This window comes from Anopheles funestus, chromosome 3RL (genome assembly GCF_943734845.2).
Source record: "Anopheles funestus chromosome 3RL, idAnoFuneDA-416_04, whole genome shotgun sequence".
Taxonomy (NCBI): Eukaryota; Metazoa; Arthropoda; class Insecta; order Diptera; family Culicidae; genus Anopheles; species Anopheles funestus.
The window spans coordinates 11,325,604-11,345,557 of record NC_064599.1 but is presented as its reverse complement, the minus strand read 5'-3'; the positions used below and the strand labels follow the sequence as shown (position 1 = coordinate 11,345,557).

General features: G+C 43.4%; 6 protein-coding genes and 1 non-coding gene across 10 annotated transcripts in view; 3 read left to right on the top strand and 4 right to left on the bottom strand.

Moving 5' to 3' along the window:
- LOC125768125 (uncharacterized) overlaps nucleotides 1-3,244 on the bottom strand; it is a 31,686-nt gene extending 28,442 nt beyond the window's left edge. The window contains exon 1 of the mRNA XM_049435373.1: nucleotides 845-3,244. The gene's annotated coding sequence lies outside the window, so the exon portion shown is untranslated. The remainder of the gene's footprint in view (nucleotides 1-844) is intronic.
- LOC125768118 (protein PAT1 homolog 1-like) overlaps nucleotides 1-7,308 on the top strand; it is a 75,221-nt gene extending 67,913 nt beyond the window's left edge. Inside the window, exon 4 of the mRNA XM_049435344.1 lies at nucleotides 7,200-7,308. The gene's annotated coding sequence lies outside the window, so the exon portion shown is untranslated. The remainder of the gene's footprint in view (nucleotides 1-7,199) is intronic.
- Nucleotides 3,274-7,873, bottom strand: LOC125768116 (WD repeat and HMG-box DNA-binding protein 1). Its single transcript, XM_049435339.1, has 10 exons — nucleotides 7,766-7,873; nucleotides 7,447-7,684; nucleotides 7,139-7,379; nucleotides 6,618-7,070; nucleotides 6,502-6,555; nucleotides 5,533-6,443; nucleotides 5,196-5,456; nucleotides 4,963-5,121; nucleotides 4,221-4,337; nucleotides 3,274-4,058 (listed from the first exon to the last, which is right to left on the bottom strand). Exons 1-10 carry the CDS (start codon nucleotides 7,840-7,842, stop codon nucleotides 3,525-3,527), a joined length of 3,045 nt encoding a protein of 1,014 aa, XP_049291296.1. The 5' UTR covers nucleotides 7,843-7,873; the 3' UTR covers nucleotides 3,274-3,524.
- On the bottom strand, nucleotides 4,536-4,629 carry Trnay-gua (transfer RNA tyrosine (anticodon GUA)). The gene is made up of 2 exons: nucleotides 4,593-4,629; nucleotides 4,536-4,571 (listed from the first exon to the last, which is right to left on the bottom strand). It is a non-coding gene; the product is annotated as a tRNA-Tyr (tRNA).
- A 145-nt stretch (nucleotides 7,874-8,018) lies between the features above and the next one.
- LOC125768130 (mitochondrial enolase superfamily member 1-like) lies at nucleotides 8,019-15,388 on the bottom strand. Its single transcript, XM_049435387.1, has 8 exons — nucleotides 14,958-15,388; nucleotides 14,688-14,906; nucleotides 14,494-14,616; nucleotides 9,255-9,405; nucleotides 9,031-9,188; nucleotides 8,831-8,973; nucleotides 8,597-8,760; nucleotides 8,019-8,536 (listed from the first exon to the last, which is right to left on the bottom strand). Exons 1-8 carry the CDS (start codon nucleotides 15,048-15,050, stop codon nucleotides 8,235-8,237), a joined length of 1,353 nt encoding a protein of 450 aa, XP_049291344.1. The 5' UTR covers nucleotides 15,051-15,388; the 3' UTR covers nucleotides 8,019-8,234.
- LOC125768117 (inner nuclear membrane protein Man1) lies at nucleotides 9,542-13,431 on the top strand. Of its 2 annotated transcripts, XM_049435341.1 has the most exons (3): nucleotides 9,542-9,665; nucleotides 9,765-10,558; nucleotides 10,619-13,431. In XM_049435341.1, exons 2-3 carry the CDS (start codon nucleotides 9,922-9,924, stop codon nucleotides 13,000-13,002), a joined length of 3,021 nt encoding a protein of 1,006 aa, XP_049291298.1. In that variant the 5' UTR covers nucleotides 9,542-9,665; nucleotides 9,765-9,921; the 3' UTR covers nucleotides 13,003-13,431. The 2 variants fall into 2 exon arrangements, with proteins under 2 accessions (XP_049291298.1, XP_049291297.1); XM_049435340.1 differs by having other exon boundaries at nucleotides 9,619-10,558.
- Nucleotides 15,389-18,374: 2,986 nt separating the features above from the next.
- Nucleotides 18,375-19,869, top strand: LOC125768149 (D-aminoacyl-tRNA deacylase-like). Of its 3 annotated transcripts, none has more exons than XM_049435411.1 (3): nucleotides 18,375-18,528; nucleotides 18,594-18,684; nucleotides 18,764-19,869. In XM_049435411.1, exons 1-3 carry the CDS (start codon nucleotides 18,486-18,488, stop codon nucleotides 18,858-18,860), a joined length of 231 nt encoding a protein of 76 aa, XP_049291368.1. In that variant the 5' UTR covers nucleotides 18,375-18,485; the 3' UTR covers nucleotides 18,861-19,869. The 3 variants fall into 3 exon arrangements, with proteins under 3 accessions (XP_049291368.1, XP_049291369.1, XP_049291370.1); XM_049435412.1 differs by having other exon boundaries at nucleotides 18,594-18,703; XM_049435413.1 differs by having other exon boundaries at nucleotides 18,594-18,688; nucleotides 18,764-19,868.
- The last annotated feature ends 85 nt before the right edge of the window (nucleotides 19,870-19,954 follow it).

Below are 19,954 nucleotides of genomic sequence, written 5' to 3'. Positions count from 1 at the left end.
TGCATTCAATTGCATCTCGCTTCCCCCTCGGTGTACGAAGGGTGCTATCTTTACCCTCCTTGTTTTTTTTTGTTGTTTGAATTTATATTTTTGTACGATATTTAAATGGACTTATTCGTTCATATGTGTTTTCCCTTTTCTTCTTTTGCGCGTTTTTTTCTTCATTTATGACGATTTGCAAACGATTACACAGTGCACCAGTTTTTGGTGTAAGTAAGCCACACACACACACACACGCAACTATAACTATCAAGGGGGAATCATATTTCGTGGGAAGCAATTAATCGTCTCATCAACCTGCCTTGGTCGGCAAATAGGGATTTTTTTTGTGCGTTTTTTCTATACCATGGGAAAATGTTACCTCATAAAGTTGATCCGTCATCTCGGTAAGGAGGGAAAGCGTTAAATCTATTATGACATTAGACCAATCAAGAACCCAGAAATTGTGATAAAAGCCTGATTAGGTATGCCGTGACGTGATGAGAATATTTTCACCAAGGACCAATTTTATATTAACATTGCCATATTTTGCAACCCTGAAAATGCATTTCATTTTACCCTTAAAGGGAAGTTAGTCGGTCATTTAAATGCTACAATTATTTCCCTTTTTGTCGAGATGCTTTCCGATTCCAAGAGCTTCCAACGACGCGTTCCGATAACGAGGTGCAACCTACCCGTTCTCTAATTTTCGCTAATTTCTCACATAGAGCAGGAAACAATAATCTAGATAAAATAAAAATAAAACCCAACCACCGCAAACGTGCCTGAAGTGTCGGAAGTGGAAAGGGGAGGAAGTTGTTTTAAGAACATTCCCAGCAATTTCAACTCTCCCACGGCTACTTACCCGAACAACAACATGAATCCCACGTGAAACACAGCCGGCGATGGTGCCTGGCGTTCCTGGCGTTCGTAGCACTTGTTTTGTGGCCACGATCCTCACATCGAGCGATCGAGACTGAGCGAGAACTTCACTTACAATTTACCACATACACACACGGTCTCGTCGTCGATTGCGTGTGTATCGGAGAACAGGGGGAGAATGAAAATGATATTAACACACCCGTCGGGATGATTACACGCCGCTGATGATTGCTGCGTTCTCACTTGTTGTTTGCTGCGTCACTTCGATCGAAACTTGCCTAGCTTTTCGGGGGTTTTACTGCATCGCGTACACGGAAAACACTCGACTGATTGCTTCTTGTTTACTTTTCCCAAAACCACTTCACACTACTGCTGTAGCCAAAAGGTAATGCGTTTGATGGATGCGAATGATGCGTACACGCGTTCTCACTTGCTCCTAATGAGCCGGCTCACATACACGGATGTGAGCTATTTCACTCGCAACAGAGCTCACACTCACCAAACCGAAACGATGTCAATCAACGGCTAACGCCACCATTTTCTCTTTCGCACATGAACACCGTACGGCGTGGTTTTAGTAGTTAGCACGAATTAAAGAAAAAAAAAACGCACACACTTTCACACACAAGATGCTCCTTCGTTTCCCATAGGAATGTTTTCCGTATTCCCAGTTTTCGGGTGGGAAAACTTTCGTGCCTTATCTTTTCCTACTGCCGGGTGCCGTATACAATTATGCGCGAAGGGATAGAAGGGAGAACACAAACACACGGCCGGCCAGAGCACGGGGAAATGGGAATACACTTTTGCCGGTACCTACTTCCTTCGTTCTTGTGCAATCAAATGCAGTTGGTGTTGATGATGATCCACTTTCGGTTCGCACGGGAATATGGCAAGCGTAGTGGTCACACGCGTTCGGCTATGGGAGCCGATCGTAATGCGGTGTGCGAATATTTTACCGCTCCTGTCACCGAGTATTAACTTCTTTTGATTGATTTCTGTATTTGTATAGCAGCGTTTCTGTGGTATCTCCTACGCTACTATCATACTATTCGTCGTGTATCATTGTAGTTGTTCTAAAACGTTGGCTTCATATAGCGACAATGTGGGTGTAAAAGTCATCCTTGGTGCTCTGATGTCCTTCAAGCATTTGTCATTTAAAGTTTTAATTGTTTGGACACAAATTTTAAACTTGAACATGTTTAACACATGTTATACACAACAAAACGAATAATTTGTAATTAATTAAAAAGGACAGTTGAAATAAAATGTCAACTAGCGGTTTGTACACAATTAATCAATTCACTTCCCATGAATTTGTAGCAAAAGTTAATCATTAATTCCTTTGAGAATGTCGCATCTGTGTGGGTCATTAATTGAAAAGCCTCATCGCCTTCATCAGTAGAATCGGAAAAAACACATGTAAATGTTCATACGCTAACCACTGTTGTCCGCCAGTAGATTAATTGACTTGCCCATACTCCGAACCATGCCAACAATCGAATGCTCTACCATTCCAGAAACTGTTTCCGTGTGATAAAAATAAACGTCAAAAAGCGTTTAAAAATAGGGACAATTTGTAGCTTTTTCCCTGAACGATCTGCAACGATTAAACGTTCCTCTTGATGGGGATTAATTCGACTTGTTTTCAAAGGAAACCTTGCAGGGTTCCAAGGTACGGGAGGGGGGTTAATGGTAATGAATGCAAATGTAAAAGGCAACATCGATTATGAAGCGTATCGAGGACAGTTGTATACTATGGGTGATACAAAATCCTTTTCCAATTGCTTTTCCGAAACCGTAAGGACGTGGATTTCAATCAACACGACACGGTAGTAACATGACATTGAAAAGACACCGCGACTCTTCATAACAACGGAGCGTCGAAACGAATCTCCGGATAGAGGGTTAGAATCCTTTTAAGGGCCGTATTCTACACACCGGAAACGATTACCGTTGCTCTCTTTGCTGTGGTGATGAATGAGTTTTCCCATCAGCCAATCAGCACCGCACAATCGATTGATCTGTCGATTGGCAATTAGATGAAGCGCCGGAAGGGATGAACCCGTACGATGAGCCGACACTTCATAATTGACATGATCGATTTTGACGCTTGCCACAAATGTCGCCTCCGTGACGAATCGTCATGGAAAAGGCTCCCAAAATCATTTCCGGCGATGCACATCGTGGCAGCAAAGTGTTAAAACCCCAGGAGATGCATAAACGCACACGTTGTGCACGTTCCGTCACGTGCTGGAATCTAGCCTCCTTTTTTTCCTCCATATGTTCACTTTGCGGTCAGGACATAGGCTCATGGGTATATGATTGAGTGCCCGTGACTGTCCGGGGCACAACAATGCACATACTAATGGCACTGGGATCGATTATAGCGCAAGCTTCACATTGTGTGTTCGCTATTCGATCGATTCCCGTCGAGCCTCTCTGCTGTCGATAGTAATGTCCTTGAGGTTAACGATGCGCCAATCACTCCGGACGTTCTTTCTGATTGCTTCTAAACGATGCAACATTCGATGAGACTACAAAGTAATGGTTTAAAAAAAACATGATTCTATCGTGATTTAGTACTTTCAGTTCTTACGAGTAGTTGTTGATGCGCTAACTAACATAATCTTATCATCCATCATGGCTCCTTGTGCCTAACGTTGCTAACCATTCTTTACGAAGCCAAACTTTGCCAATTTCGACACACCAGTTTCGGGCTGATCGTTTTCTTCAAGTTTCCGTTTGGGTGTTCCACTTTCCGCGGTTGATGTGCCCGGTTGACCTTTCGACTGCTGTGTCTTGAACTCACGCATACCAATTTTGATGAGTTCCGCTTCGGTCGTCTGCGGATGCTGTCTCTGCAACTCTTCTCGGTTTAGCTCAAACCAAGGTAGAAACTTCATGCCTCCACCAGGCGTAAAGATGCCACTGTTCTGTGGACGATTTTCGTCCTGTCCGCCGTCGCTCGACGATGTCAGCCTGCTGCTGCTGCTGCTGCCAATGCTCGGACTGCTGTTGCGGGCGGCCGAAAACCCAATCGCTTTGCCGGTCAAATGTTCCAACGGATTACTGCTGCTGTTGGCATCGTTATGGCCCGAGCTCGAAGCGGGTGACGATATGCCACCCTCGTTGTTCCCGGCTGGCGTCGATTTGCGGAATGGGTTGTTCGGCTTTTTCGTGCCAACTGGAAGCGGTTTCTGGTGTGAAAGAATGCGTAGAGAAAGAAGATGGGGGGGAGAACAGCATAAACATGAAATATAACTCCCAAAAGCCAAGGAAATGTGAACACTAGCACCAGCTGGCACATCGCCATCGGGGCAGTGTGGGCCACCTAAAGAGGACAACTGAGCTCTACTTACTATTTTCGGTGTGCTATCTTTCTTAGTGATCGCCTCAAGATTGATGTGCTGCAGTTCGTTTACGATGGCCGCATTTTCTCGGACGCTTTCCTGCTCCAATTTTTCCTCCTGCATTTCCTACACAGCGGACGCAAAGAAACGTAAAGAATGCATTAAATACATTGGTATGAGTGTGTTTGTAATCAAGGTCAAGCAAAAAATAAAAAAACTTCAATAGACTGTGTTTAGGTGAAAGGATACAATTTAAAAAGGTGTAAAAAAAACTTCTAGAATTGATCCATAAAAAAAGGAAACTATAAAAAAAAACTTCTCAGATCCTTCGAACCGGATTTGAACCAGTGACCTATGGATTACTATCGCACTCGACTCGCTCTACAGTCCACCGCTCTACCAACTGAGCTATCGAAGGTACACTCTACTCACGCACACACGCCTTACTTCAACACACTGCCTATCACACGCTTACTTGCGCATCAGACGCTCACGCGATTGCACGCAAGCAATTCTTCTGCGTATTCATTGCTTACAAGCTCTTGCGTGAAAACCATCTTCGTTTCATCAAACGATCAAACACGAGGAAATTTAGCAAATTTAATTAAGCGAATGGCATAATAAATAATAATTTCTAAATTAAATCAGTTTTACTTATTACTGACACTGTTGAATGGCTGAATTTAATTATTGTTCGTATGAACGATCGTCGTTTAAAGTAGCTTTTAGCTTACGTTCATTTTGTACTTACCAGATCCTGAAAGGTGGGCAACAAGGGTGCCAAACTATCTGCCAAATGATACCGACGAATCTTGCTCGCATATTTAATCACCAGCGGAATCAGCTGACTCGAGGCAATCGTTTCCACCAGCTCCTTCGCACGCTGTTCACACTCATTTTTACAAGCAAGCTGTTCAAAATAAGCGTATGATTTAATGTGTTGCTTGTTTCATATTTACCACTAGTGCATCCAAGGATATTTACCGCAAACAGTTTGACTGCCGTTTCCTTCATTAACTTATCAGCATCATCTACTTTGAGGTAAAGCGAACGCACCAGCTCATCCTCAAGAGACTCTTTTTCGCTTTCTGGATCACACATAGGAAGAATGAATCGCACATTGATCGGCACAGGTTTGGGAGTTGTTAGTGGGTACTTGGCACCACGGCACAATACCAGCTGCACGTCCTGTGTCGATTCCGAAACCTTGACGATGAACAAACTATCTGAAGCGTTTTTCGATGGCTGGAGATTAAAAAATCATTTAACATTCAGTTTGAAGATGAGTTTCCACTGCATAATCTTCGGTTTTGCAACCTACCAAATTTTCAGCATTATAAATCGGGAACCAAAGGTTGTAGTTGGCATGGTAAATGTTGAGTACACCCGCACTATCATAAACAACGGGTGATCCTCGATCCGAATACCCAATCCATCGCATCTCCGACCCGGCTGAGAGAGGTACACGCACTTCACGACAGCGCAACTTGAAATTCACACATGTCACTATCATCAAACTGATGTGCTGGTCCTCGTTGGCCGGAGCATTGTGATACGCTACTAGAAAGTGATCCCCGTACGCAGCGAGGGCGACAATTGGTCCCGCTACGGAAATCACTTCCCGTTGGGTTCCACGTGCCGTATACACTCGCAGCAAGCGGCTGTCTGTGGCGACGACAACAATCTTATCCGATGCGGTAACAGCTATGATTTCCTCACATCGTGGCATCGTGTAGGTCCACTCGCGCTTTCCAAACGCAGCCTGATTAATGCACACGATCTTGCTTGGGTTTCCATCTTCGTTTGGACAAGCCATAGCTAGTACGGTTTCGCTTAGTCCTGCCATCGTATGGTTTAGGAAATTGTTCAAATGAATGCCATGATGAAGCTGGGCATCGTGAAACTCTACCTCAATCGAGTTCTCCTTGTCGGTCGCGTGTTTTCGCACGATTCCGACGTGATTATACACCAGATAGCAATGCTCCAGCGAGTATGGTGTAGAACTAGGCTGAAAGGGGGACTGCTGAGGGAAAGACTTGGGCACTACCAGCCGCTCACTGTGCATCGTTTCACGTTCATCATCGTCGTCAAATCCCGCATCGGACATTGGACCGTCGGATTTTTGTGTCGGGCCCATAATTTGAGACTTTAGCTTTTCCAGCTCGAAACAGTTTTCGTTTAATGCGTCATCCGACTCTTCGTTGTCACTGTCCATTTCATCCGATTTAGTATCTAAAAATAAAAGCATATATTCTAATCCCTTCCCAATGTTGTTCTTTTCCATCCTTACGTTTATTATCATGCGAAACTTTCTTGCCTCTGTCCTTTTCATCCGGTTTAGTATCTGAAAGTAAACGTATAATTATAAGCAAATTTCTAGACAATACCGTTCTGCTTTATCCTTACGTGCAGCGAACAGATCATCGAAACCATCGTCATTGTCATTCTCAGCTTCCTTCTCGGCCATCAATACAATATCTTCCCCATCGACGTCCTCTTCGCCAGTTTCGATGAAAATGTCCGTTACCGTGCCCACCTGCCCATTTCCGTCCGAAATCGCTAGTTCGCCATTATTCTTGGGATTCCAGACTAACTTCGTGATTGAGTTTGCTTCGAATGGATTTTCACCTTCTACGGGTTTGCTGGTTTCACAGTCCCAAATGCAAACGATACCCGATACGCTCCCAGCCGCTATATAGTCCCCCATCGGAGAAAAACTACACACAGTCAGCTTGGTGGACAGTTTCGGATGGACGTATTTCTTAACCACCTCCCAGCTGGATGTGCTCAAAACGACTACTTCCTTTTCATTAGGATAGGCAAGCAGTGCTCCCGTTTTCGGGTCGAATGAGGGAGAAGCTGTGGAAAAACATAAATGTAGCCTTTATAAACATAGTACAGACATAAGGAGTAAAAGTAAAACTTACAAAATTGCATAACGCCCTCAAAACTTTTCACCTTTGGCAATCCTTCTATTGTTTTTTTCAGTTCCTTGGTTTTCATGTCCCAGACATGAATTTTGCCATCACCGGTACTGGCGGCCAACAGATCACGTTTGCTTACGTCAATACTCAACACTGGACCACCAAGATTCTCCAGCTCGAACTGTTCTCCATCGTCTAGCGATAACACTTTGATTGTTGCATCCTCGGAACCAGCGACAATGAACTGCAAACGTTAACGTAAAGACTGTATCCTTACACTCACATTCTTCTAACCCATTCCCATGCCATACCCGTTTATTTTTCGCCAGGCAGGTCACGTAAGCAGTAAAACGAAACTCTATACCATCCTTATCCAAGGAAGGATATTTGTAGGCTTGTACGGTATTCAGATCCGTGGCAATAAGCACTCGATCGCCGTACTGTTGCACTGCCCAAACGTGTTCTCCAACGCAGATGGTCGGAGGATCATCATCTCCAATTCCATTCCATATACGTATATCTCCATCATATCCTACACTGATAATGCACCTGTAAGTAAAGAAAAATCGTACATTTCATCTTCATGCCTTTCATTCGATCCTCGCAGAAAGATGCAACATTCATACTTACTGCCCATCCTCCTGGTAAACTACGCTGGTGTAACCCATAATGTGCGCATAGCGCATGGGGGAACGTTTAAAAGGCATAATTAAAACGCAAAAAGGTTAATTATACAATTAAAAACACGGAAAGTGCGATAGAATTGAGTAAGCTTATGCTACCGCGCGCGTAAAAACAAATACGATTTTGGCGGTTTTTTGTTTTGACATTTCTTTCCTGGTTTGCAGAGCCCGATAAATGTCCACTCACGAAACACTACAAATGATCTTTTTCGCCCATAGTTTATTTTTTTGTCTTTTTTTAATATTTTAAATTAAAATTCAAATTGAAGGACGCTGAAGGGACCTTCAATCATAGTTCTAAGGAAAAGAAACTACTTATATTGCTTGTATATTTATAAAATAAAAGAATTTCCCATGCGAATAAATGTTGTATATGTTTGGAATATTTTTCTCGCTTTCTCATTGAACTGCACGGTTCAGTAATTTTCTAGAGTGAAGATCCCTTCACCCAGCATGCGCTTCCATTCTGTTCCGTGGGGATATTCAAATTGCATAATGGCTGTTTCCTTCAGCTCTGTAGAATATCCAGGCATGGTTGGAGCTACATAGCATGCTTTTTCATTGATCTGTGCCGGGTATACAAATTGGTCGTGTTGCTGATCGACAAACTCTACCATGCGTCCTTCCATCGTGCACGAAACGGAACAGTAATCCCACATTTGCAAATGTTGTACCATTTCGCACAGTCCAACACCTCCAGCGTGAGGACAAACTTTCACTAAAACAGACAATTTGGAATAAAATTATCACCTTCTAAATTGAAAATCGCTGTTATTACCATTGAGCTTTTTAGCCATTAAATACACGGCCAGTATTTCGTTTACTCCTCCGATGCGAGCTGAATCTATTTGGCAAAACTCGAGAGCATTTGCTTGCATGAACTGCTTGAACATGACACGATTGCAACACATCTCTCCAGTTGCTACACCGATGGAATGCTCCCTGTAAAGATTAAAACAGTTTCCAATCAACGCAATAACAGTTTTGATTTCTGTCTACGAGAAAAGCATACTTCAAAGCTGCCGCAATTTTTGCGTGACCCAGCACATCATCTGGCGAGGTTGGTTCCTCAATCCATAGCGGCTTAAAATCTTTTAAATTTGTGACCCATTCGATGGCAGTTTGGACGTTCCATGTTTGATTAGCATCGATCATCTGCAAGTATAGAAGTGAATATGAAGTATCGCTATGAAGTAAGTTAAATTTACTTACAAATTGGTTATCCCATCCGATTTCTTCCCGCACCAGTTTGCACCGTTCTATATCGTTCTGCAAATCTAGGCCCACTTTCATTTTGAATGCCTTGAAACCTGCTGCAAGATACTTTCGGCAGAGCGCGCGAATCGTTTCGTCACTGTATCCAAGCCATCCTGAAAAAGTGAGTTTCCAACAGTTGTCGTAATTTTTGCACAAGAAAAAGCGTTGTTTTAATTTACCTATTTGTGTTGTGTACGCTGGGTATCCGTTTTTAATAAGATACTGAATACGTTCGTCTCGGGTTGCTTTCGTTTCATGCAGCATCGCTATTGCCTCCTTGGGAGTGATAACATCTTCAATGTAACGAAAGTCTATGGTTGAAACTAACTCCTGAAAAGGAATCGCAATATGATGGTGATTCTTTTGCAACCAGCCACAAAAATAACGAACAAACACCACGCAGGGCTGCAATTGCAAGCAATTGGACAAACAATTCGAATTCTTTAACTATAGAGAAATTTTCATCGTTATGTGGTCAATATTCACTATGGAAGTGTAATTCCGTCAAAATGCTAACGATGACAGTTGTCATTTGGCCTATCTGTCAAAGTTTTTTTTTGTCCATTTACATACGCGATTCGGATTTTTCTGTAAGCAACAAGTTTTACCCAAGAATTTGCCCTTTTCCCGTGTTTTTGCCGCATTAACGTGTGTATTTTACGTGTCGCCGCATTCCGTACTGTTGGCAGGTAGGGAAAAGCAAGCGGATAAACGCATCACAGGCGTAACGGTGCGCGCGGGAGCAGCAGCGTCCCGCGAATTTTCGTAGTGAAAAACCAAAACCCACCCACCACTCCCGGTAGCGGAGGAGGAACGCAATACTAACAACCGAACCCGCACCGCATCATGGACAATCTGGATCAGCTTGCCGACGACGAGCTGCGGCTCCGGCTGGTGCAATACGGCTTTCCGAACCTACCGGTAACGTCGACAACGCGCAAAATATTGATCAAAAAGCTTCGCCACCATATCGATTCCGAGAATCAGAAGCTGCGCCGGGAGTCATCGAAAGCGGCACGGTACAGTTCCGGGGAGGAATCGGACGGTAACGATGGCCGAAAGACGACGACGGCCGCACAGCGAAAAATTTACTCCGCCAATATGACGCGAAGTCAGCGTGCAACCGTAGCAGGTCCGGCTGCTGGAATGGGAAGTTCCGTATCGATGCCTCCACCAGCGCCGACGAGCGTCGTCCGGTCAAGTATGACGCGCGTCCCAATAAGCATATCATCAATACCATCATCAGCGTCTACGCCGCATAGTGTTAGCAGCAGCAGCAGCAGTAGCAATAATAATTTTGCGGGAGCGAATGGTGCCGGACCCAATCATCATCGTAGCAATAAGAGTTTATCCCATTCGCCACCGATTGGCAGCACAGTATACATCTCGCCGCTCATTGTGCACGATAGCGAGGAGGAGGACTATTCCCCTACGTTACGCGCGGGTGTAAGAGGTGGCGGTGAATCTTTTTTACGAAACCTTGGTAAGGAACCGACCTAATAACTTTAGAGTGTAACGAGTGTAACGTGTCATCTTATTTTAGGCAGTACATCATCGACGCCTGCTTCGCACAGTTCGTTGTTTCGGAAGACGGCCCTAGCAACTGGCAACATTACACCGCCCTCGGCCAACAGCAGCATGTACAGCAACATCGGTGGTGGTGCGGACAATAACAGCAGCGGCGGAGGGAGTGGCCTGCTGAACGACTCCAACGGATCGAACGGTGCCGGTACGGGTGATGTGCCGTACGTGAGCGAGTACACGAAGCGCTTGATGCAGTTGCGCGGCGAAACGGTTTCCCAGGAGAACTACAACAGTGCCATCGGTGGCATTATTGGACGTCGGAGTGTGACTAACAATATGCCGCCCTCTCAACGATACAGTGCCGCTTCCAGTCACCTGCACGCGATACGAACGAACCATCAGCAGCTACCATCGGCAGCCGGGGGAGGAATAGGTGGTGGTGCAGTAGGGGGAATTCTGCACCATCCGATGCGCACAGGTCATCCGCATCTGTTGAACAGTAAAGGTGCACCGGGTACGACATCGTCTCCTCTGGGCAACTCTGGTTCGATTATCGCAGGCAATCACATCCGCCAGCGATACAGCCGGCTGTCGGGAACTAGCGAGTTCAACGAAAACGATATAGTGACACACGCACAACCAGCACCGGAACCACCGGGCATCCCGTTCCGCGTGGCGATAGGCAACTTCATCTCCAGGCTGGACGAACACTACGGCTTCAAACAAACGTTCATCCCCTGTGCTCTGCTCGGCCTGTTGGGGATGTTTCTCTTTTCGGTGATATTCATGTACTTGACCATCAGCACCGATCTGGCCAGTACTCTAAACTCGATTGACACGCGGTACCAGGTATGTGAGGGTGATGTGCACGGACTGGCGGCCACCGGTTGCGTCTTTGCCACGGACGTTGAGCCTGCCCTGGAGCTGCTGAAGCTTATCGGCAACGAACTGAAGGCACGCGTTGAACAGCACCACTGCCGGCGGGACGATAAAGCGCCCGTTTCTGGACTGATGTCTGCCGGGGAGGTCCTCAAGTATGCCAAGGAACACTCGCCATCTGTTCTGATACCACAGCTGTCGCGACACCTGCACGCAATGGAGTATCTCATCGACCGCAACCCGCAGTGGCACATTGACCATTGCGATGCAAACGGAGAACGGATCACGTATGATGGTGTGCTGGAAAGGCGTTCTACTCGCACGAATCACTTCACCATTCTCAACCCGAAGCTACCCTTCACGTGTACGCTGTACAACAAGTTCCAAAAGTTCTTCGTGATCGTTGGTGCGTTGGCGCTGGTGGCGATCCTCGCATTTGCCGGCAACTACTTCTTCAAGTTCGTGCTGTACGTAAAACAGAAGCGCCGTGATCAGGTAAATCGGTTAATTAGCGAGATCATACATGCGGTTAGTCAGGCGGCAGTGAATGCGTCCGAGGCGGCCAACAAGGATGGAACGACCGGCGCACAGCAGGCGGGAGTTGTTATCAATCATCTGCGCGATCGCCTGCTAGAGATGCCGAATCGGCGCAAGCTTTCGTGGGCATGGAACGAAGCGCTGGGCTTTTTGGAACAGCACGAAAGTCGCATCGCGTTCGAGGTAGCTACGATTGGCGGAGAGGACTTCAAGATAATGCGCTGGATCGATAGTGTCCCGTTGGTAAGCGGTGTAAGTGGTGCAGGATCCGGTAGTCCTGGTGCTTCCCGACTGGGCGCGGGATCTTCCGGCAGCAGTTCCACGGCCAAGAAGTGGCAAGGTCCGGCGTTCGATAATAGCAATAAGATACACGATCCACCGACACCTTGCCTCAAGATTCGGCAAATGTTCGACAAGTACGAGGTGAATGATCCAAACCTGAAGACGATCGTGCAGGACGCAATTCTGGAGAAGTTGGGCGGTCGATGTAAGATCTACGATATTCAGCTCGACCGAAGCAGCTGCTGCGTGTACGTGCGATGTGCCTCGGCAAAGGATGCCGGTATCGTGCACGACGAGATCAATGGCTGGTGGTTCGACAATCGGTTGGTGTCAATCAAGTTTCTCCGGCTCGAACGATACCTGCAGCGGTTCCCACGCTCACTCGCTGGACCGGTCTGTCTGAAGCCATCGAATAAGAACAACGCGTCCATGAGTCATCAACTGGCGCTCAACAGTAACAACGGTGGCCCGGCTGGACGTTACTCGACTAATGGTAGCAGAGGAGGCAATCGAGATGATCTCGACACCGATCCCGAAGAGTACGATGAGGGGGAAGGCGAAGAGGACGGCGAGGAGGAAGAGGACGAAGAGGAGCTGGTAGCAGCGGCAGCTAGAGCCGGTACTAACAATCGCCACAGTGTGTCCGGTAATGGACGACGTTCCGGGCGACAGGAACAGCACGAAGATGAAGAAAACGACGAGTAGAGTACGGATCCTTCCTACCGGGTGGAAGATATTAATCATCACTAACACAAATAACAAGCGCATACGGATACGAGGTGAAATGGGCAATCGTGTGTGCTGAAGAGGTGACCAGAAAAGATTAGGATCTTCGGTCCAGCTTCTTGCTAGATCATCCTACTGCTCACTCTCACGCACCTCTTCAAAGCCGATCAACCGCGTTTCCCCTGCACAGCTTCCTATTCGGAACCCCCTTTTTTGCCATTTATATCATTTATCGCGTCCCTGTGTCCCCCTACCCTTAAATCCCGTTTTATATGTTAAAAGTTTTGTTTTACACTCACATCTTTCTTTACCTAACTGCATAGAAGAGCGTTTCGCGCAAATAATAATACTGTTTGGATTGTTATTTTTAACAAAAAAATAAAGGCTCCAAAATCAACAAACACAAAACGAACCTTTTCCGGCATTTGCGACGGTCACACCTTTTGCGGGAAGGAAGCAAACGGAAGCAGCCGGATTAGTAACGTTACGGTACTGTGAAGTATGTGTGGAGGGAGATTGTTTTTATTAGCATAAGAAGAAAATGCTTTCTGGTTTTTGGAGCTCGTGTGGCTAATAGGTAGGCTAGTTGAATCAAGTACCTTGGAGCAATCAAAAAATGGAGATTATACACGCGCGTAAAGGTCACTACCAACAAGCAAGACACGGGGTGAAAGGAAAACTTCCGCTAAATCACACCGAACGCAAACTCGTCGTTGTCTCTTGCGCTTTGATAGTAAAAGGGTTTGTGTTTCTTTTTTTTCTCTTCTGACGAGCTTAAACAACTGGAGTAGTAGGATGAAGCAGAGGGCGAAGGATACTGTAATATCTGTTAGAATTGCCGGTTAGCATAAGGCGTACGCAAGGACGCCGTGTACTTCTAATCTTAACGTGCAAGAGGAGCATTAGAGGAGCGGTTTTGTTGATTAATGATTACAAGATTTATATACACAAACAAGCATACAAAATTATATGTTCTGTTCTGTTTGCCAGCTAACGAATAACCCCTGCTAGGTGTTGTTTTAACGTAACTTAGAGCAGAAAAAGAACGATTAATCTAAAGAAAACTAAACGCATTGTCGTAAAAAAATATTTAAGCGAACTTACACGACACCACACCACATATTACGAAATGGCTAAATTTCAATGGGGGTTGTTTGCACACATTTTAAAGGCAAAAAAAAAGAAAACCTCCGATTATTGATTTCAAATGATTTTGTGCAAATTTCGTTCAGAATTTTAAACTCTCAACCCAAGGAATCAGCGCACCTGGGGCGAAGGTAGCATAAAGGATGTTAGTGAAGTAACTGAGTACGGAACGGTCCAGTAACGTTCGGTCCAAAACGTATCAAGTGTTAAGGGACCCGGAACGATAATGAACCGCCCTTTCCCTTTAAGGACAAATAAATTGAAACTAGTTTGTACAACATGTGTGCGTTTGCGTACTAATCTACTATTCGAACATTCACTTACCTCGGGTTCCATCTCGGCCAGCAGCTGCCACACCGGAACGTTCCGTATGCGGCCCCAAAGGTCCCACAGTGCATTGATGATCGCGGCCACGGCTAGATGCGTCACACCTTTCTCCGGTCCGATCTATGTGCAGAACAGGATGTAAAGTGAAACATGAAGGTTCCAGTGCCGCATGATGCGACGATTGTGCTTACCCAACGGAGTTGAGAATCACTCGTTAGTTCACGCCAAAACTGTCCAAAGTGTTCGAAGATGCTGGCCGTAGTACGGCCCTCGACAAAACGCTTCATAGCGCGGACAGCGAGCAACACGATATCCGTACCACGGCCAAGCGTAAACGTCATACCGTACCCGACAGGACCTTCGGCTGTTGCGATCGTCACATAAACGCAGGAATAATCTGGATCCGTATGCTGGAAGGAACAGTTGGTGAATCTTTGTTTTTACCATCGGATTCCACATACCATTGCATCGGATCCGTGTGCTCCTAGTGAGGTCGGCCAACGGATATCCTTCGCTTGCAGAGTGGTAATATTGAGACAACGATCTTTCCTCATGATGATGATGATGATGCCCACACAAACACTCTTAACGACACGAAAATGCTACAACGTAATGTTCTTCGCTTCCAGACGTGCAACAGTAGGACGTGAGCGTTATCTGAGATGGTTCTATTTATGTCGGAAAGGCAGAAGGGAACATCTCCAAGCAAGCGAGTAGTCTGGTAGTTGTAGCAGGTTTGTTTACACTGCACATGACGTTTGATTCTTGTTATCAATCGCGTTAGATGAGATATCGCTGCATGGCAAGCTTTGCGCGAGTATTGTTTAGTTGTTTTGGCTTACGCTGGGGTTACAGGATTACGCACAACAACTGCGTAACGTAATATACAATAGGGGCTAGAGATGAGAATAACACCTTTTTTTAGTGAGTCAACTCAGAGTGAATGAGTCGTTATGAGGAGTCAGCTCGTATAACGACTCATTTCGGAGTCATAAAAAAACCCGGCATAAACGTATAAGTTAAGGTTCGGTCATTATATTTACTCATGAGTGTAAGCATGTAGCCTTGGTGAGTCGAGTTGCAAAAAGAGTAAATACGTGAGTTGAAACGAAAATGTGCGAGTGAGTTGAACGAAAATGTGCGATTTTTTAATACTTTTTACCTCTTTTTAATTTAAAGCATTATTTGAGTGAAAAGAAACTTATTTCAGGGTATGGAACTTGGTTCCTCGAATAACTTCTGGCACAGACATCTGAGGGCATGGCCGTCCAAGAAGAAAATGTAGCCATTGGTGCCATCTATCGACCACAGGTTAAAGATTGGCGATCCGTTGTATACCGACCGAGTTATAGGCAAAACTTGGTGCAAAAATGAGCCTTGGAGATTGGTAAATTTATAGATTTTTTTTGATTTTTTTAATTTTTTGTATGCTTTTTTTAATTTAAAGCATTATTTGAGTGAAAAGAAACTTATTGTAACAATTTCGCATGAAAATAAAACAATTTTTTAAATTTTGCTAATTTGCTCAAAAAAATGGCAAGGGGTACCCCTTATGAAATTTTCGAGTGGAAAATTTTTTTGAAATTTTTTTCTGATTTTTTATTCTTTTTTTAGTTTAAAGCAATATTTGAGTGAAAAGAAACTTATTGCAACAAATTCGCAATGAAATATATCACATTTAAAAATTTTGCTGAATTGCAGAAAAATGAGGAACATTTTACATTTTCTCAAACAGGGTAAGGAACTTGGTTCCTCGCATAACTTCTGTCACAAACATCTGAGGGCATGGCCGTCCAAGAAGAAAATGTAGCCATTGATGCCATCTATCGACCATAGGCAAAGATTGGAGATCCGTTAGATACCGACCGAGTTATAGGCAAAATTTGGTGCAAAAATGAGGAAAATTTTACATTTTCTCAAACAGGGTAAGGAACTTGGTTCCTCGCATAACTTCTGGCACAGACATCTGAGGGCATGGCCGTCCAAGAAGAAAATGTAGCCATTGGTGCCATCCATCGACCACAGGTTAAAGATTGACGATCCGTTGGATACCGACCGAGTTATAGCCAAAACTTGGTGCAAAAATGAGGAAAATTTTACATTTTCACAAACAGGGTACTGAACTTGGTTCCTCGAATAACTTCTGCCACAGACATCTGAGGACATTACCTTCCAAGAAGACAATGTAGCTATTGGTGCCATCTATCGACCACACGTTAAAAATTGGCGATCCGTTGGATAGCGACCGAGTTATACGCAAAACTTGGTGCAAAAATGAGCCTTATGAAATTTCCAAAGTTTTATAATTTTTTCCATTTTTTATAATTTTTCATTCTTTTTTTTGTTTAAAACATTATTTGAATGAAAAGAAACTTATTCCAACCAATTGGCATTAAAATAAATCAATTTATTTTTTTTTTTTGCAAAATTTCCGAAAAAAAACGTAAGGGGTAAGCCTTATGAAATTTTCGAGTTAAAAATTGTTTTTAAATTTTTTTCTGATTTTTTATTATTTTTCTAATTTAAAGCATAATTTGAGTGAAAAGAAACACATTGCAACAAATTCGCATTAAAATAAATCATTTTTTTAATTTTGCTGAATTGCTCAAAAATGAGGAAAATTTTATATTTCATCAAACAGGGTAAGGAACTTGGTTCCTCGAATAATTTCCGGCACGGACACCTGAGAGCATGGCAGTCCAAGAAGAAAATGTAGCCATTGGTGCCATCTATCGACCACAGGTTAAAGATTGACGATCCGTTGGATAGGGACCGAGTTATAGGCAAAACTTGTGCAAAAATGAGCCTTAATAAATTTTCATTTTTTTGAACTTTTTGATTTTTTTATTATTTTTCACTCTTTTTTTTATTTAAAGCATTACTTGAGTGAAAAGAAACACATTGCAACTAATTGGCATTAAAAAAAACCAATTTAATTTTTTTTGCAAAATTTCCCAAAAAAAACGTAAGGGGTAAGCCTTATGAAATTTTCGGGTTAAAAATATTTTTAAAATTTTTTTCTGATTTTTTATTATTTTACTAATTTAAAGCATTATTTGAGTAAAAAGAAACACATTGCAACAAATTCGCATTAAAATAAATCATTTTTTTTTTTTAATTTTGCTGAATTGCTCAAAAATGAGGAAAATTTTATATTTTATCAAACAGGGTAAGGAACTTGGTTCCTCGAATAACTTCCGGCACGGACACCTGAGAGCATGGCTGTCCAAGAAGAAAATGTAGCCATTGGTGTCATCTATTGACCACAAATTAAAGTTTGGCGATCCGTTGGATAGCGACCGAGTTATAGGCAAAACTTGTTGCAAAAATGAGGAAAATTTTACATTTTCTTAAACAGGGTAAGGAACTTGGTTACTCGAATAACTTCTGGCACAGACATCTGAGGGCATGGCTGTCCAAGAAGAAAATGTAGCCATTGGTGCCATCTATCGACCACAAGTTAAAGATTGGCGATCCGTTGGATAGGGACCGAGTTATAGGTAAAACTTGGTGCAAAAATGAGCCTTATAAAATTTTCAAATTTTTATATTTTTTTTTTAATTTTTTCCGAGATAAACCGAGATCATCTCTAGTCATGATTAATAATAACATCATGCGAGAAAAGAACAACTATACGATATGCTAGAACGTCGGTTACCCGAGTAGTGAGTTACCTCCTACAGTGGATGCTCTCTTGGTGTTGAGAATTGGTTTTTTGTCGCAGAAAGCGACCGGTTTTGGCGTTTGAAGTAGCAGGAGTTCGACGTTGAAATTCTCCATGTAATATTTCAAGGAAATATTTCAATAGCTTCAATATATTTCTTTAATTTGTGTTGCATTTTCACCGGGAGGCAAAGTGACATTTGGCTGATAGATCCTCGTGCGATCTGCCATATTAAATGTTGTGCTGTATATAAGACGGCATCGTAAAGGTAGCTGTTTTATTACAATTTTACGCATTTAATTAGTAGTTTTCCTAACTATTTACCATGAAAGCCATAATACAACGTGTCACCTCAGCGAAAGTGATGGGTTTGTATCTGTTTCAAAGCTCCATTGTTCTTCTAGATCCATAACGAAAACACGCGTCTTTGCAGTTGGTGACGAAGCAGTAAGCTCGATTGGCCGTGCACTGTGCATGCTAGTAGGCATTTCATCCGATAACAATGCAAACGATATGGAGCGGATGTGGGTAGGCAATAGAAAAGTAAGTTTTATTCCCGTCCACGGTGCAGTAATGTGTTCCCTACGTTCCGCTTACTTATAGCGCACGAAAGTTCCTCAATCTACGGCTGTTCGATGAGACAGCTACCGGAAACCGGTGGACAGAATCGGGCGAAGCGCCTGGAAATACTGTGCGTTAGTCAGTTCACCATTGGTTGAAGGGAAATAGTAGGGCCTGTAGGGCAGTCGTACAGATAGTTTCTGAAGCAGTTACGTGAACAGTGCATCTCAGAACGCATACAGGACGGTTGGTTTGAGACAATGATGCATGTATTCATTCAAAATGATGGACCAGTTGCGCTGGAAATCGGATCACCCGCACGGAGTGAATAACAGCGCCAAAAGTTAAGGCGAACGATGGACCTTAAAACCAAATCATCGGCAAACCAAAGGGCAGCGTAGAAAAATTTTACCAGTGCAGAATGAGAGCCTAACTGTTTTGTTTTGGACGAAGAAATTAGCTGCATTCGTAGAATTTTGTCGTAGGAAACGACGGGTTTTAACATTTTAAGTAACAGCAGAGCATCTAACAGAGGTGGTAGTTTATCCATACCATGCGATCTGTCACTTTACACCCCGGTGAAAATACTATACATATTAAAAGAATAAATTTAAAATATTTTCTTGAAATACCTACCTTATGAAAGATTTTCTTGAAATAATTTATGAAAGAATTCAATGAAGAACTACCTCCTCCGATGGATGCTCTCTTGTTAAAATGTTTCTACCGTTCACTCATACTAATATGACGGCTAAATGGGAGAAGTGTTACCTCCTCCGTCGGATGCTCTCTTGGTGTCGAAAAGTCGTTTTGGATTTTTGTCGTTTGCATCTCGCGTGCGGCAAAATCGAACGGTGATTTATGTTACCTCTTTTGTGGGATGCTCTCTTGTTAAATTTTTTCTACCGGTCACTCATACTAATATGACGGCTAAAAGCTGTTATTTTCTGCGACAAAATTCTCAGCACGTGGTCAGTTTCTGGAATCGTAACAACACGGAAAGGACACGATTTTTAAGTTTTCAGTTTTATAAAGTTTATTTCCAATGTAATTATATTAGATACATTAAAATAAAGCAAATATCTGTGTAATTTTCCAAAAATCACTCGAATACGATCTTTTAAGAAAATGATAGATCAAAAGTATCCTGTAAGTAAAAATATGTTTTTCTCAATATTTTCAACTACACCCACCCAAAAAACACATTGTAGAACAAACATCGAACAAGTGGTA